Source organism: Poecilia mexicana, unplaced genomic scaffold, assembly GCF_051168715.1.
Source record: "Poecilia mexicana isolate PSO_F unplaced genomic scaffold, ASM5116871v1 scaffold_8, whole genome shotgun sequence".
NCBI lineage: Eukaryota > Metazoa > Chordata > Actinopteri > Cyprinodontiformes > Poeciliidae > Poecilia > Poecilia mexicana.
In genome coordinates, this window is record NW_028263377.1 from 18602112 (window position 1) to 18615567 (window position 13456).

A 13456-nucleotide genomic window follows, 5' to 3' on the forward strand; every position below is an offset into this window, starting at 1 on the left:
CACCTTCTCACTATATTTGGTGTTATAATGTGGGTGGGTCCTACTGTGACACAGAGATACACTTCCTCTTCCCCTCATGGTGAAAACATTAGCCAACCTCCATTCTAGCAGAGGAAGATCTTTTGAGAGATTTAACGGTAGCAAGGTCAGAGCTGCGCGCTGATCATTTTCTGCTACTGTACTCCTGGATCAACTTTTCAGCCATCGCAACGGATCTTTTTTTTTTTTTTCCTTTTCTAAGTGACATATTGTTGAATGAATGCAGGTGCAATGATGTGTGAGTGTATCTAGGGTCTAGCTGGTACGTGGAAAGTGAGGAGAAATGGAAGAAGGAGTGTTAAACAAGGATTCTTCTCAAACTCCAGGTGAGAATCCAACCTTTGGGGAGATGTTTGTGTTAGTGATCTCTTCCTTTTTGTATGTTACAGTTTTGTTTTTTTTAAAGGTTCTTATTAAATCCTATATTTTTTTATCCATTTGTTTCAGATTTACAGTACATTCATCACTGTAGTAAATTACCTTGCACTGGCAGATTTGGTTTTGTTTGCTGACAATGCAGTGGCGCCATAATGAGAGAGAGTTTGCATGTGGGTGCATGCACATGTTGCATGCACAGTGGGCCTAAATGTGTCTGCTAGAGTGTTAGTGGTGCTTTGAGGCATCCTGCGTGTCATTGAAGGGTTTGTAAACTTCCTGAACTCTTCCTTCATTTTTGACACATTCTAGTTTTGTCTCTTTTTTTTTTTCAGTTGAACTTTGAACTTTAATAGAACAGGATCTGCTCACTGTAATCCAAAATGATTTAAACTGGCGAACCAGTGTGCAGATTTGCAGAAATAAGAAAATAAAAAATTCAGTTCAGAAATAACCCCAAATGTAATGATGCTAAAATTACACAAGCCGTTTAAAAAATTAAATAAAATCTTGCGCATAATCAACAAACACAAGCTGGTTTCGGTCAGGTTTTGACAGTTTGATTTTTGAACTTGGCTGAAATATCCTTCTTACTCTCAGTTCTCATTCTGCCATGAAACGCTACTGGTGCGAAAAACAGGGACTCATTGCATTATGGGACGTGACACAAATTGTGAGCAGGATGTGGTTGACCAAGATGGAGGCGCCTCAGAGGGAGGGAGATTTCTTTCACTTATTGCTGCATCTGTTGTAATTTGTTGGGGCAAAACCTAAGAAGATGAGACAGCAGTTGAATAGCATATGCACAAAAGTTTGAGCGTTCGTTTACAAAAGGCACAGTTTTTATCTGCATCATATATCTAGCTCACATTCGACCGAAAGATCTGTTTTTCTCTGAAATGTCCAGGAAATGCTGTCAGATGGTCTAAAAGAGGATCTTAGTTTGATCTTTTTTTAAATTCTGTAAATATTCTTGATATGTGTGTTGTTGGTCCTCATGTAGGATTCCTTGTGTTTGTCGATCATTCTTCACACAGTCTGTCCTACATTTATAACTGTAGATAAATAAAATTTAAAAAAGTTTATCTGAGTTATACACTACAAGATGTTTTGATCTAACTTCTGTGTTCATTATGACATGCAAACATGTTTTGAGAAAGACTTAATTTGATCTCCTGTGACATAAAAAGGAAGACCTTTTCATCACTTCTTCAACAGGTTGTTTTTTATTTCCTATTTCAGAGTTGAGGAAGGTGCCTCATAAGTCTGAAACCAAACGATACAGTGAGATCTTCAGGGATTTTGATAATCTTGATCTCTCCTTCATCTCCTCGTAAGTAATAGATGTTTAACCGCTGAACCGGCTATTTTTGGTTAACAGGAACAGATCTAATAGAAATAAATTGAGTGTTCAACATGTACATATTTTTCCATATTTATTTACATGAATACCGTTTTAGTTAACCATTCCTGGTTTTAATTCTTCCTATTATGTTGTTTTATTTTTGTTTTTATTTCCTTTTAACTCTTCCTCCAGTTTCTTTTTAACGTCTATTCAGCTGGGAACACAACAGTGTGGCCTCAGTCACATGAAATAAGTCTACATTTTGTTAAAATTGGTTTTTGTTTTTCTTTTTTCGTGGGATTTGGTTTCTCTGGTATAGGGATGTCAAATGCTAAGCTTCGAGGTCTGTGCTGCAACTATTAGACTTTCCACTGGTCCAGAACACATGAATCATATGACTGAATTAGCTTTTAGGTGCAGGAAATTCTCCTCCAGCTAATGACCTCATTATTTGATTCAGCTGTGTGACATCAGTGACACATCTAAAATTGGCAGGACAGTGGCCCTCCACGCCTGGAGTTTGATACCTGTGCTCTTTCAAATGTCTCTAAATTTCCTTTGACAGATAAAGATGCTAACACTAGCTAATGTATAAATGAGAATTCGGAATATGAAATAACAAGAATACATAAAATGAGAGTAAGGTATTCAGATTTACTTGCATTTTGAAATAAAAACAGCTCATATTCCTTGCAGTTTTGAGGTATTTGTATATTTGACTCTTTCAAATGACATTTTTCTCCTGTGTTCAGAGAAGACCTGCTAATAGACAGCGACTGCCAATTCATCTCTGAATCCATCTCTGGAGAAGGCACAGAGATCACAGAGCAAAATGACGAACATGTAAGATTTTTTTCCCCCCCTACAACTAATGAAAACCGCAAATCTCTATTATATGATGTTACGGTTCAGTTCTTGATCTCTTAATAAATTTGCTGATTTTGTTAACTAGATAACATTAATATGTTTTGTATAATCGATGTAACACAGTGCCATCAGTGCTGGCTGTAGATGTGTTTTGACAGAGTAAGCTTCTCCTTCTTTTGTGGTGCAAGTTTAATTAATTTTTTTTTTTTTTTGCTTCACAGGTTGGCGCTGAGGCAGGTGAAGGCGACGGATGCCTAAGAGGTATGACGTCTTCCTAATGCCAAGTCAGATAATAAACAAGAAAAGAGGGCTAGTGAACAACAAATTGACCCTGTTCTGTGTGTCGGCGTCAGGTCGGGCTTTCATAAACCGTGATGAGCATGTTTCATGTACAACAACATCAATTAGGACATGGTTTCAAGGTGAAAGGTCACTAGCTTAATCGCCTCTTCACCTTAACATTCACCATCATGTCACTGGTTTCTGTCAGTCTCTGAGGAGAAACTTCAGCTGCTGCTAGCAACACATATTCTATTTTAGTGTTGGTTACATCCTTACTCCTAGCTCTAAGTTACAGTTAACCTGTTGTAACAAGATTAGGATAAAGCGAGAGGATTTATGCCGGGCACAGATGCTCCAAATTTATTACACACGAGAAGGAGGGTTAGACTAAGTAAAGACAAGTTGTCAGAGTTACGTGGCTTGAGTGAAAGAAATACAAACTAAGTAAATAGAGACTGCCTTTTATAGATGCTTCCATAATAAACCCAATGAAAAGATTTTGTCTTCAGACAGAAGACTATTCAAATTATAAGACGTTTTGTAGATGACTTAAGTAATTTGCAGTTGCATCCAAACCTATTTCTAGCTCTGACAGATTCAGATTTACCGACATGTTTCTTCTGTCTGGGTGAAGATTAGGGTGATAGCAAAGAGGCCTTCCTAATGTAAGGACTTAGAGCTAAATAAAAACAAAATAAATCTTCAACATACCCATGGAAAAATGTCAAAAAGCTGATCAGCAGAGTTTGATTGCTGTAATACCAGAAAAGAAAATCCGCTGATTACTAAGAAAAATATAAATATTATTTGCTTTTTTGCCATTAAAATGCAAATAAAAACAAATGAATGTTTTTCAGATACATTTAAAAGTAAATCTGTGTGGAGTATGAGTAACTTTGGGCTGAACTGCCCAGAGACAGAAAAGAAAAAAGTCAAACTTAATCTTGTTACTTCAACAGCTCCTCCCCCACCCTGTCTTATCCCAGAAGCTCAATCAACACTCCAGGAGGTAAATCTTACTCAGTGCGACTGTAAGGTCTTTCACTCAGAAATCTGGACTAACCAGGATAATCCTCAACCTAAGCGCCAGAGGCTGTAGTCATTTAGCAGCACAGAATTACACATGGACCGATTTCTTAAAAGGAGCATTTCCTATTTGCAAAAATTGACAGGAATTTCAATATCGTCAATTCGATCACATCACCTGGCTACACTTTTTTCTTCACTTTGGATTACTTTTTGACTCTGCTAGAGAACAGGACAGGGGAAAAAAAATCCCCCTAGTGGATTTATTTATTTATTTATTTATTTATTTTGCATGCTACAATTGGATTTGTTGTCCACGTCAAAACACAGGATAATGAAATCTACATGTCTGAGTGAGGAACTACTGAGATAAGTTACGTCACTCCCTCTGGGGATTTTTGCTTAACGGCAGTGCTGAAATGGGATAAGTTGTTGGAGGAACTGCAGGTTTTAAGCCAGAAAGTCGCAACGCTTTACTTTCATTGTGCTGAGTTTGAATGCAGAGAGAAAAGGAAGAGATTGACTGGACGGTTTTGGTGGAGAGCTTTTTGGAGAGCATGTGATTGTCACACATACATCACCCAGTCAGAGGCGAAATGAGTCAGAGAGGAAGAAGTCACAGAGGTTGGCAAACAAACAGCCTGTCAGCCAGACCACAGTAGAGCTGAGACATGATAGCGTCTCTTGGTGCCTACCAGCTCTGTGATGTCGTTCTGCTCTCACCAAGTGGCTCAGATCTCAAAGGCTGACCAGCAGTGAACAGGTGTAAGGGGGAGGGGCCGTGCAGAGAGAGGAACACAGGAGAGGAGGGAAGTTATTTAGCTAGAGCTGTTCGCCTGTGGTTGATGTAAGCCCTCCCCTATGACATACATCCCTATTTTCTTGGCCAGCTATCTATATGATACAGGAACTGCGTTGGCATGTTTATATTCTGCTGAAAATACCTGGAAGCGACTACTTATCCTGACGAGCAGCAATGACTTTCCAGATGCAATCGATTATTCCTGTACTTGGTTTGTGTTGCTTTTTAAAGCCTAGTTTGGTTTTTCATTAGTTTTGTCTTGTCTGATTTGGAGTGGAGTCTTTGGACTGACACCGTAGGCTAGATTGATGTTTCTCTGCGGCTGCTGGTAGATCAGATCCTCCAGGAAGGAGAAGCTTTTGGGTGCAGCCCAGCGGACCCAGTGTTATCTCTGGATTCATCCCCAAGTGTACAGACCCTACAGTGATGCTGATGTACTCCCTCACAGCCCAGGAAGCAGACTTGGCCCTCTTTCGCTGTGAGGATGGCGTGGAGACGGCACTGCAGTACGCCAAGATGTGGTGCCGCTATGCCAAGGACCTTCTTGCCTGGATGGAGAAGAGAATCAGCTTGGGTGAGTTCGTGAAAAGACCTGAAACAACGAGGCAGCAGAGTAACATGCAAATGATTTCACTGTCCTGTGCTGTATTTAAATCTAACAGGTAAGAAAAGGCTGAAATGCAACAGTTGTATACAAAATGCAAATTGAAACACCAAACAGGAAGTAGCTTGGGAAAATGACAGTTGCTTTTTGGGTTTAGGTTTAGTGTATTTCGCTTGTTTGGTGGATTTCTGTGTTTCACAAGCAAAGCATAACTTTGATCTCTAAGTGATACGTACATAGTCGGTATTTCACATGCGGTATTTCAGCGGGAAAAAACAAGATCACATTTTGCAACAATGTACCTTCTGAGCCTGTCTGATCATTTGCCATCTCCCCGTCGAACAACATACACAGAGAAAGGATTAAAGATTAGCAAGTAAGAGGAGGATACTCAAGTAGAGGGGGCTCATTCAGAGCACACAGACACTGATTACCCTCAGAGCAGCCTGAACAGGTGCAGTGTCCAGAAAGGGATATAAAGATTACAAGTCTAGAGGAAGTGATCAAAAAACAGGGTTGCCCACAAAAGCTGTCTGAGGCAGTCTAGTGCAACTGCATGTAATGCTGGGTGGAGCTCAGCCAAAACCACTGCTTACATAGTATGTAGTAACACTGTGAGATATGTTTCCCAATAGTAATAGTATTTTAAAATAAGGACTTAGTTACAAATAAAACTAATAGGGACAAGAACATAAATGAATTGCTAGTTATTCCATGACAATAATGTCTTGTACAGGATTATGTAATATTATGGGTTATGTTACGGGTTTTATTTTGAGTCATTGGTTGGCCACTGACTTTTTATGTAACAAGATCTTAGTAGTTTCCTAAGGTTTCTGTCCCCTCAGTGTCAGACTAATAGACGAGCAGATTATGCCGTCTTCACGGCACTTTATATAAGTACACTGTTTGTGGAGTTTTATTAAGTCCTTCAACCCAATGTTCTCAAATAAATTATTTTAAAAGTGCAAAGCTTGGGTGGGGGCATCTCACTATGTGTGTGGGTGTTGGAGTTCTTCAGAAACTGATCGCGGAGGCTGAGAACGGGCTGATAAAATCTTAGAGATCCTAGTCTTCAGCACTGGTGCGCCACAAAACTGTGTTTTCACTCCTTACCTTAACTCTGAGTTCACACTTCACCCCTCACTCATTCATACCACAAACACCTTCATGACGTTTGCTACTGGTGCTGCCATTTTGGGACCGATTCATGACAGCAAAGAGACAGCTTAGAGAGAACGGATAAAGAACAGTACCGGTACCAGAGGCATTCCCGTATAACGACCCGGACCTGAACACCAAAATAATTCAGATAAGATCATTAGAACATACCGAGAAACTTCATTTCTATGCATGGTTTTATTAGCTAATTGTAAATGTTTTATTATTTTATATAAGATGCAGTTTTATTTTCCTACATTATATTTATTTAGTCAATATCACCTGGCCATTTTCATTGACAGAGCAAGAATTTGCAAAAAATGTGATGAAGGCAGCAGAAGGAGCAAAGGTCAGCGTGACGCAACAGGTACGCCTTTGCTAACTAATAAAACCAAGGTTCTCTTTATGACCATAATGTTCTACAATTTAATACTGTTCCTCAAATTTAAGCTTGTGTCGTTTGACCTTTTAACTATAGCCTATCAGCTGTAGTAAAACCATATTAACATTTTTTTTTTCTTACTGTGCAGGAAATGATGCCACTACAGTATATCTACACCATGACTTTGGAACAAGATATAAAGAATAGTTTGACCTCTAGAAGGACTTCAGAAATCCTGCAAAACCGGTGTTACCAGGTAGAGGTGCCAGCATGTAAACTGTAACAAAAAGTCTGAGTTTCAATGAACCATCTTTAGATTTTAGAAAGTGTTTGATGTGAACTTTGTTTTTGTTGCAAAGGCTTTGGCTGACAAGAGGACTGAGATCGATAAGTGGCGGAGAGAGTTTAAAGATCAGTGGGCAAGGGCGCAAAGGAAGATGGTGAGTGAAATGCGCTGTATATTTATAGCTGTGGTGGCGTTCTGCTTATCGTCGCACACATTTAGTCAAACTCAAAACACTGTTACTGAAGAGGTGGCTGGATATGACCTGGTTGGTACATTTACAAGGCACATTTGTGCACAATAAAGTGGTAACTGTCTTAAATTTGTGGAGTCTCTCTATGTTATCCTGTTCAGTTTACCCTATATTCTGAGTGCATGTCTCATGCATGTTAGGATATTTTTTCATAAATCTAGCAGAAGGTTGTAATTCAATTTGCATTGTGCATTGCTTCCTAGGACAGTAGCTAAAAAATAAATTATAAATATGTTTTTCTTCTACTTATTCTGCTGTGCATCTCTGTTTCTTGTTTTCAGAGTGATGCAGTCACGGCTCTCAAAAAGGCCAAGCATCAATACTTCCAACGCTGTGATGAGCTTGAAAAGGCAAAGGCAAGCTCAGCGAAAGCGGTGGATGACACAGTTGGAGTAAAAACACTCGACAAGAGAAGGAAGTCCAAGGATGATGCGCAGTCAAAAGTTTGTTAACATAAAGTTATTAACACACAAATTGAATACACTTCTCAGAAAAAAAAACACTTGTTTGTTTTGTGTTTATTTGTTAAGGTTTGATATATATTTTAATAATTACTTTGTCATTAAGCTTGTAGTTTCAGATTATTATTTTTTTTTATAAATGTCTGCTTCACTTTTCCATGAAGTTCTTACATTTTTGAGGGAACAGAAAAGCCGTAATTTATTTATGTTAAATCTACATAGTTGTAGATTTAACTTCAGTACAGCGTTTTGCTCTTATAAAACAGAAACAGATTTTTGAGCTTTGAGGTTAATTCTGTGTTCCTTCTAGGTATTAGAGGCAGAACTTCTCTACAGACAGTGTGTGAGTGACGCCAAGTTAACCCAAGATGAATTAGTGAAGTCCAAAGAAAGAATCATTACTCACATTCGCAAGCTCATCTGTCAGGGGGACAATTTGCTCAAGGAGGTTGGTATAAAGAAAAAAAAAAAGTTTTTTCTCTCCTTTCAGCTTGTGTCCAAACGATCTGTAAATAAATTACTGCAGGTCTTACTGTTAATCTTGCCTCAATGTTTTCTTCTAAGAAGTATTACTATAGTGGTGATTATGGTGGACAAGATCCCTGCTTGAACCTCACAGCGTCTCTTTGCCTCAGGTCACAGTCAATATGTTCTTCTACCAGCGGCAGCAAACAGAGTCCGTGCCTCTCGGGTATCAAAACCTTGAGTTGACTTGCAGGAATGTGGAGCCTGGCGAACCCTATCTGCTTTACATCCTCAGCAGGCGACGGCCTGAGCAAACTCTCCAAATCTTCAGCTTTCAAGACTACACTCCTCAGGGTAAAAGGTAGAGACTGAATTTTTTTATTGTTGTTGTTGATGGAACTGCAGCAGAAAGACAATGTTTTACATGTATTTGTGCTCCTTTTCCTACTTTGCTCCTCATCAAATGACTCTTTTTTTGTTTGTTTTCATTTAAAAGCAACAGAAGAAAACCCAGCAACATTCTCAGCCCTCTGCAGGACTCAGTTCCCACAATAGAGGACAGTCCTTATAAACGATCCACTGATGGCAGTAAGGGCTCAAAAAATTATGTCATGACCATTTTTGAAACTCTTCTTCTTAACTTACATTTTGATGCATTTTAGGGAGAACGGGGCACAGTGACAGTGAGAGTATTGGAGGCAGTTTGGAATCCCTCTCAAGCCCTGGTAAAAGCAGACCCTCGTTTGACCTTGTAAATAAAAACTTGCATAAAAATGTCAACTTTGAATTTTGCATTTTTCATGCTTCTTTTTTCTTTTTGTTTAAGCTCATAGAAGACTGCCCAAAACAGGATCTACTTTGACAGTGTCATCGGACGACCTGGAAGTATCAGACATGGTGTCAGAATCAGGTCGGTTTCCTCACTGCACACGTTCAGATCATTTGATGTTAAAGCGTTAATGTTAAACCTCACAAAAGGTGTCTCCTTTCTATGTCCACAGACTATGCTGATGGCCAGTCTGTGAAAACACGAATGTTTTCTCGAGCAGCACTGACGCATCGGCTCAGAAAAATGAAGAGCAAGATGGCTAAATGCAAACAGTGTGATAACTACATTGTTGTCAGTGGGGTTGAATGTGAGGAGGTATGAAGTCATGTCTGAGAGATAAACTGTAATGATACAGACTAAAATGAGCAAAAGAGCAAAGTGCTGCAAAAATAAAAATAGTAATACTTGTTCTCCTCCTACACGTCAGTGTGGGCTGGCTTTCCACAGAAAGTGCATGGAAGTGTGTCAGCTAGAGTGTGAGCAGAAGAAGGGCACCGTATTTGGAGTGGACCTCTCTGTGATTTTACAAGACACGCCGGATGAGGTGCCATTTGTTGTTCGATGCTGCACAAATGAGATTGAAAGTCGTGCTCTTTCAGTTCAGGTATTAATTTACCATCTTCAAAAAGGTTGACCTAGAAGGTGTAGCTTCTTGAATCCGAACTGTTGTCTAATAACTGCTGTCCGCCGTTGTTTCTGAGGGGGTGTACCGTGTGAGTGGATCCAAACCTCGTATTCAGAAGCTCTGCCAGACGTTTGAGACACAAAAGGACCAGGTTGACCTCTCTGAACACTCGCCACATGACATCACATCTATCCTAAAGCACTTCTTCAAGGAGGTACTTCTAGAAGTTCTAATAAAATTGTGTGTAATTTATCGTTTGCTTTAAAAACAGAGTTTAGTTGTCTAAAAGAGCATTAATAGTCAGCAACAACTTGCTCCCTTCTGAATAAATCATTGCACTACAATACTTTCTAGCTTCCAGAGCCTCTGTTAACCTTTGACCTGTACAATGAATTCATCGGATTGGGAAAGATCATTCAGCATCTGAGTGAAAAGGAAACCTCACCAGAGCCCAACGAGATACTGGACATTATTCACAAACTACAAAAGCTACTGAAGAAGCTCCCTTCACATTACTACTCAACTTTGCAGTACCTTATTTCTCATCTGCAAAGGTAAGCATGATACACTTTTAGGTTCACTTAACCTAACTCTTGTCCCTTTGTTTTTCTGTGCAGCTGTACTTACATTTGTCATTGTTTTTGCCTCCCCAGAGTTTCAGAGAACTACGACAACAAGATGTCACCTAGCAATCTAGGTATTGTGTTTGGACCAACTTTATTGCGCCCTCTAGTGTCTACTGACATGTCGATGATTGCCCTTCTGGAGACGAGCTACCAGTCGATGCTTGTGGAGTTCCTCATTGCACATCACGACAGGATTTTTGGCATTGAGCAGAGCACGAACACGCCCCCTCCGCCAGCCCCCACAGCGCCTCTCCCAGAAACCCCACCCAGAGCTTCCTGTCCCCTGGATGGAGTCGATGCAGACTTGGAACTTGACACTTCCTCCAAAGAGCGTCCACAGTCCCTAGAGGTAAGTACCTTGGTCTTAAAAGGATAAGTCACGTGTCCCTGGCATACACTTTGCACTTCTTTTACTTAGCCTTAGCACATTAACCTTTTGCTAATTTCTTTAAGATTAGAAAGCTGCTCAGCTGCTGTATTTCTGCTTAAAGCCCTGCTATGCGTGTTCTGTCAACCTTTAGTTCTTGAATGTTGAAAAATGACTGTGAATCCCACTTTAAACCTTTAGAATGGCTCAAAGAAATAACTCAAAAATTAATGGAAGAGGGAGAATAATAACATTTAGATTAAGAGCTCCAAATTACTGTACCCAACGTAGCGATTTCCCCACTATATCCCATCTATCCCAGATTGAAGTAGAGTAGGATTAGAAGCGACCAGTAAACTCTCCCAGAAATCCACCTCAACTTGTATCATTCCAACAGAGCCGAGTTATCAAGAGAGACTCGAGCGAGGGTTATATATCTGACAAGTCTTCATCCAATGAGGCAGTGGACCAGCTCGGCCCTGAAGCCAGTGAGAGCGCAGGTAGGCAGATGTGGGGTTCAAGCAGATGTTCCTGAACAAACAAATAGAAATGATATACATTTTGTTGATTCCTGTTGCCTGTAGACGGCATGTTTTAATTAGGCTGGTCTCAAAATGCATGTATCAAACCAACACGTTGCTATTGACGGCAAAGTAAGAGTAGGTTTCTTACCATTTGATGCTGTGGGTGTCAACAGCCACAAGTTCTGTTGTCATTTCTTGTTTCAGCTCATTTCCTCTAGTTATTTTTAGGACCAACACTTCCCTTTGATAAGTGGTAAACTAAAGCAGATATACATTTACATTTCTTAATAATTTATATTAATCCACCAGTTTAATATATAATCACATTTAACCACATTGATTATCATTAGAAATCATTTGTGTGTCTTTTAAAAATGACAGCAAAATAAGGGAAGTTGTCTTTTTTGCTGCACAGGAAGCTCACACTACTCTTTGCTGCTTGCTTTTCTGTTGCTTTGCTTCTTTGTGTGGTTTCATCTTCAAGAACCTCTTATATTTCAAGTCACAACTGACCAAGAGCATACAGCTGCATAGGCTGTAGATCTCAAATCAATAACATACATGTTTTTATTTCTTTTTTTTCAGTTTCAAATTGAGAAATAAGATAAATGTGATTCTTTCTACAATATAGTTCAGACAAGGCAAGGTTTTCTTAATTTGTCTAACAAACATGCAAGATAAATAACCAGTAACCTCTCCTAGGACTGACGTAATTTAGCAAATTACACATTTATGTTCTTTCTTCACCCTAGTCCTGGCTATGAAAGCAACATCAAGCAATCCTCAAGGCAAAGCTGCAGGAATATCTTCCTCGGATTCAGGCACACAACCACATTATCGTTTTACTAGACAGCCTGTGAAGCATCACCGGTTTCAAAACCTAGGAACCCGATTCTCTAACCCAGACTGTGCAACGAAACAGCCAGCGACTCCCAAAAGGGCAAATTATCGTAGTGCAAACAACAGCCGCAGCTCCTCTCCAGACCCTGGATCCCAGAGATTCCTGCAAAACTTAGAGGGCCACTGTGACATCATCCAGCAACCCCACCGGGTCACCACTACAGCAGAGGGTACGGTCAATGTTCCACTGAGTCCCCGAGAGGTTGCGCAGTATATGCTGGGAGTGGATTCCACGGCAACATCACCAGGAGCTGCATTATCATCCAGTACAACAGAGAGGTCCACTCAAGAAACGACCAGATGGAGTCGAGCTGATCACAATGTAAATTTGAACAGTGCTGGACAGAACCGCATTCACCATCCGTGTCCGAGGACCAGCTCTGCTGAGCACAACCTGACCTCGCCAGCCCAGAAGATCCTGTCTAGTTTGAAGCTGAGACGCAGCCACTCAGAGAAGGAGGAGCAGCTCTTTGTTTGAGGGAAGGTGACATTTTTAGACAACATAACAATTTACATACACTGAAGAACTGCGATTATTTTACACTGTGTGTAAAAAAAACAACAAAAAAAACAGTGACTAAAACAGTAAAAAGTGACTACATTCATGTAGTTTTTTTTTTTAAAACCATCTTCTACTGTATTTTATTCACTTTGATTTCCCCTACGTCATCATGTTTGAATTGTTAAAAAAAAAAAAGCTAAGCTTTTAGAAATGTTGATGATTTCAAACTCGCCTGAAATAAAATATTGGCGATGCTTAGTCGGAGACGGTACCTTTAAATCTTCTTCTTGTAACTGTCAACCTTTCAGCAGGAAAACACAACAACCAGATAGTACAGGAACACGTTTTTTTTTTTTCATTTTAAGTATTCAGTATTTGAATGTAACATGCAGGTGCTTGCAATTAAAAAAATACAAATCAGCATAAAAGCATCATGTTTTGTCATGTGAAGGTTGTAAATGTTGGGTTTTCTATTTGTTTTCTATTCAGTTTTTTGTCTCCAGAGTAATAATGTATGTAACTAAACATAACCTTTATCAATAGTGTCATATTTGTATTAATTATTATTGTTATTATTATTATTATTATTATCCCTGTTTTGGTTTATGATCAATGCACCTTTCTTCTTTAGACACAAGAGGGCGATAGCTCGGTGCAGGACAAAACCATGTTTTTAAAAAAATAACAGTAAGAGCAATAAAACATTTTACTATTTGTATTCCGTGGTTTCATTTTTTA

The 13456-nt window shown here is 39.5% G+C and overlaps 1 protein-coding gene across 5 annotated transcripts; it reads left to right on the forward strand.

Moving 5' to 3' along the window:
* Positions 1-5: 5 nt before the first annotated feature.
* On the forward strand, positions 6-13436 carry gmip (GEM interacting protein). Of its 5 annotated transcripts, XM_014983337.2 has the most exons (22): positions 6-365; positions 1657-1747; positions 2512-2602; positions 2848-2887; positions 5185-5310; positions 6804-6868; positions 7032-7139; positions 7243-7323; positions 7701-7862; positions 8191-8328; positions 8516-8706; positions 8842-8933; positions 9008-9070; positions 9172-9255; positions 9347-9489; positions 9602-9778; positions 9876-10013; positions 10154-10353; positions 10453-10774; positions 11190-11292; positions 11902-11957; positions 12069-12162. In XM_014983337.2, the coding sequence occupies exons 1-21, from the start codon at positions 323-325 to the stop codon at positions 11910-11912; spliced, it is 2469 nt and encodes an 822-aa protein (XP_014838823.2). In that variant the 5' UTR covers positions 6-322; the 3' UTR covers positions 11913-11957; positions 12069-12162. The 5 variants fall into 5 exon arrangements, with proteins under 5 accessions (XP_014838823.2, XP_014838818.2, XP_014838821.2 ...); XM_014983332.2 differs by lacking the exon at positions 11902-11957 and having other exon boundaries at positions 16-365; positions 12069-13436; XM_014983335.2 differs by lacking the exons at positions 6-365; positions 1657-1747; positions 11902-11957 and adding an exon at positions 1844-2403 and having other exon boundaries at positions 12069-13436.
* Positions 13437-13456: the final 20 nt, after the last annotated feature.

Excerpts from the sequence above, each read along its gene's own strand:
- gmip (XM_014983332.2), top strand. The coding sequence starts at position 323 with ATGGAAGAAGGAGTGTTAAACAAGGATTCTTCTCAAACTCCAG. Across the intron at positions 2,888-5,184 it reads AGGCGACGGATGCCTAAGAG|CCCAGGAAGCAGACTTGGCC; the intron begins GTATGACGTCTT and ends ACTCCCTCACAG. Across the intron at positions 9,256-9,346 it reads AGACATGGTGTCAGAATCAG|ACTATGCTGATGGCCAGTCT; the intron begins GTCGGTTTCCTC and ends CTATGTCCACAG.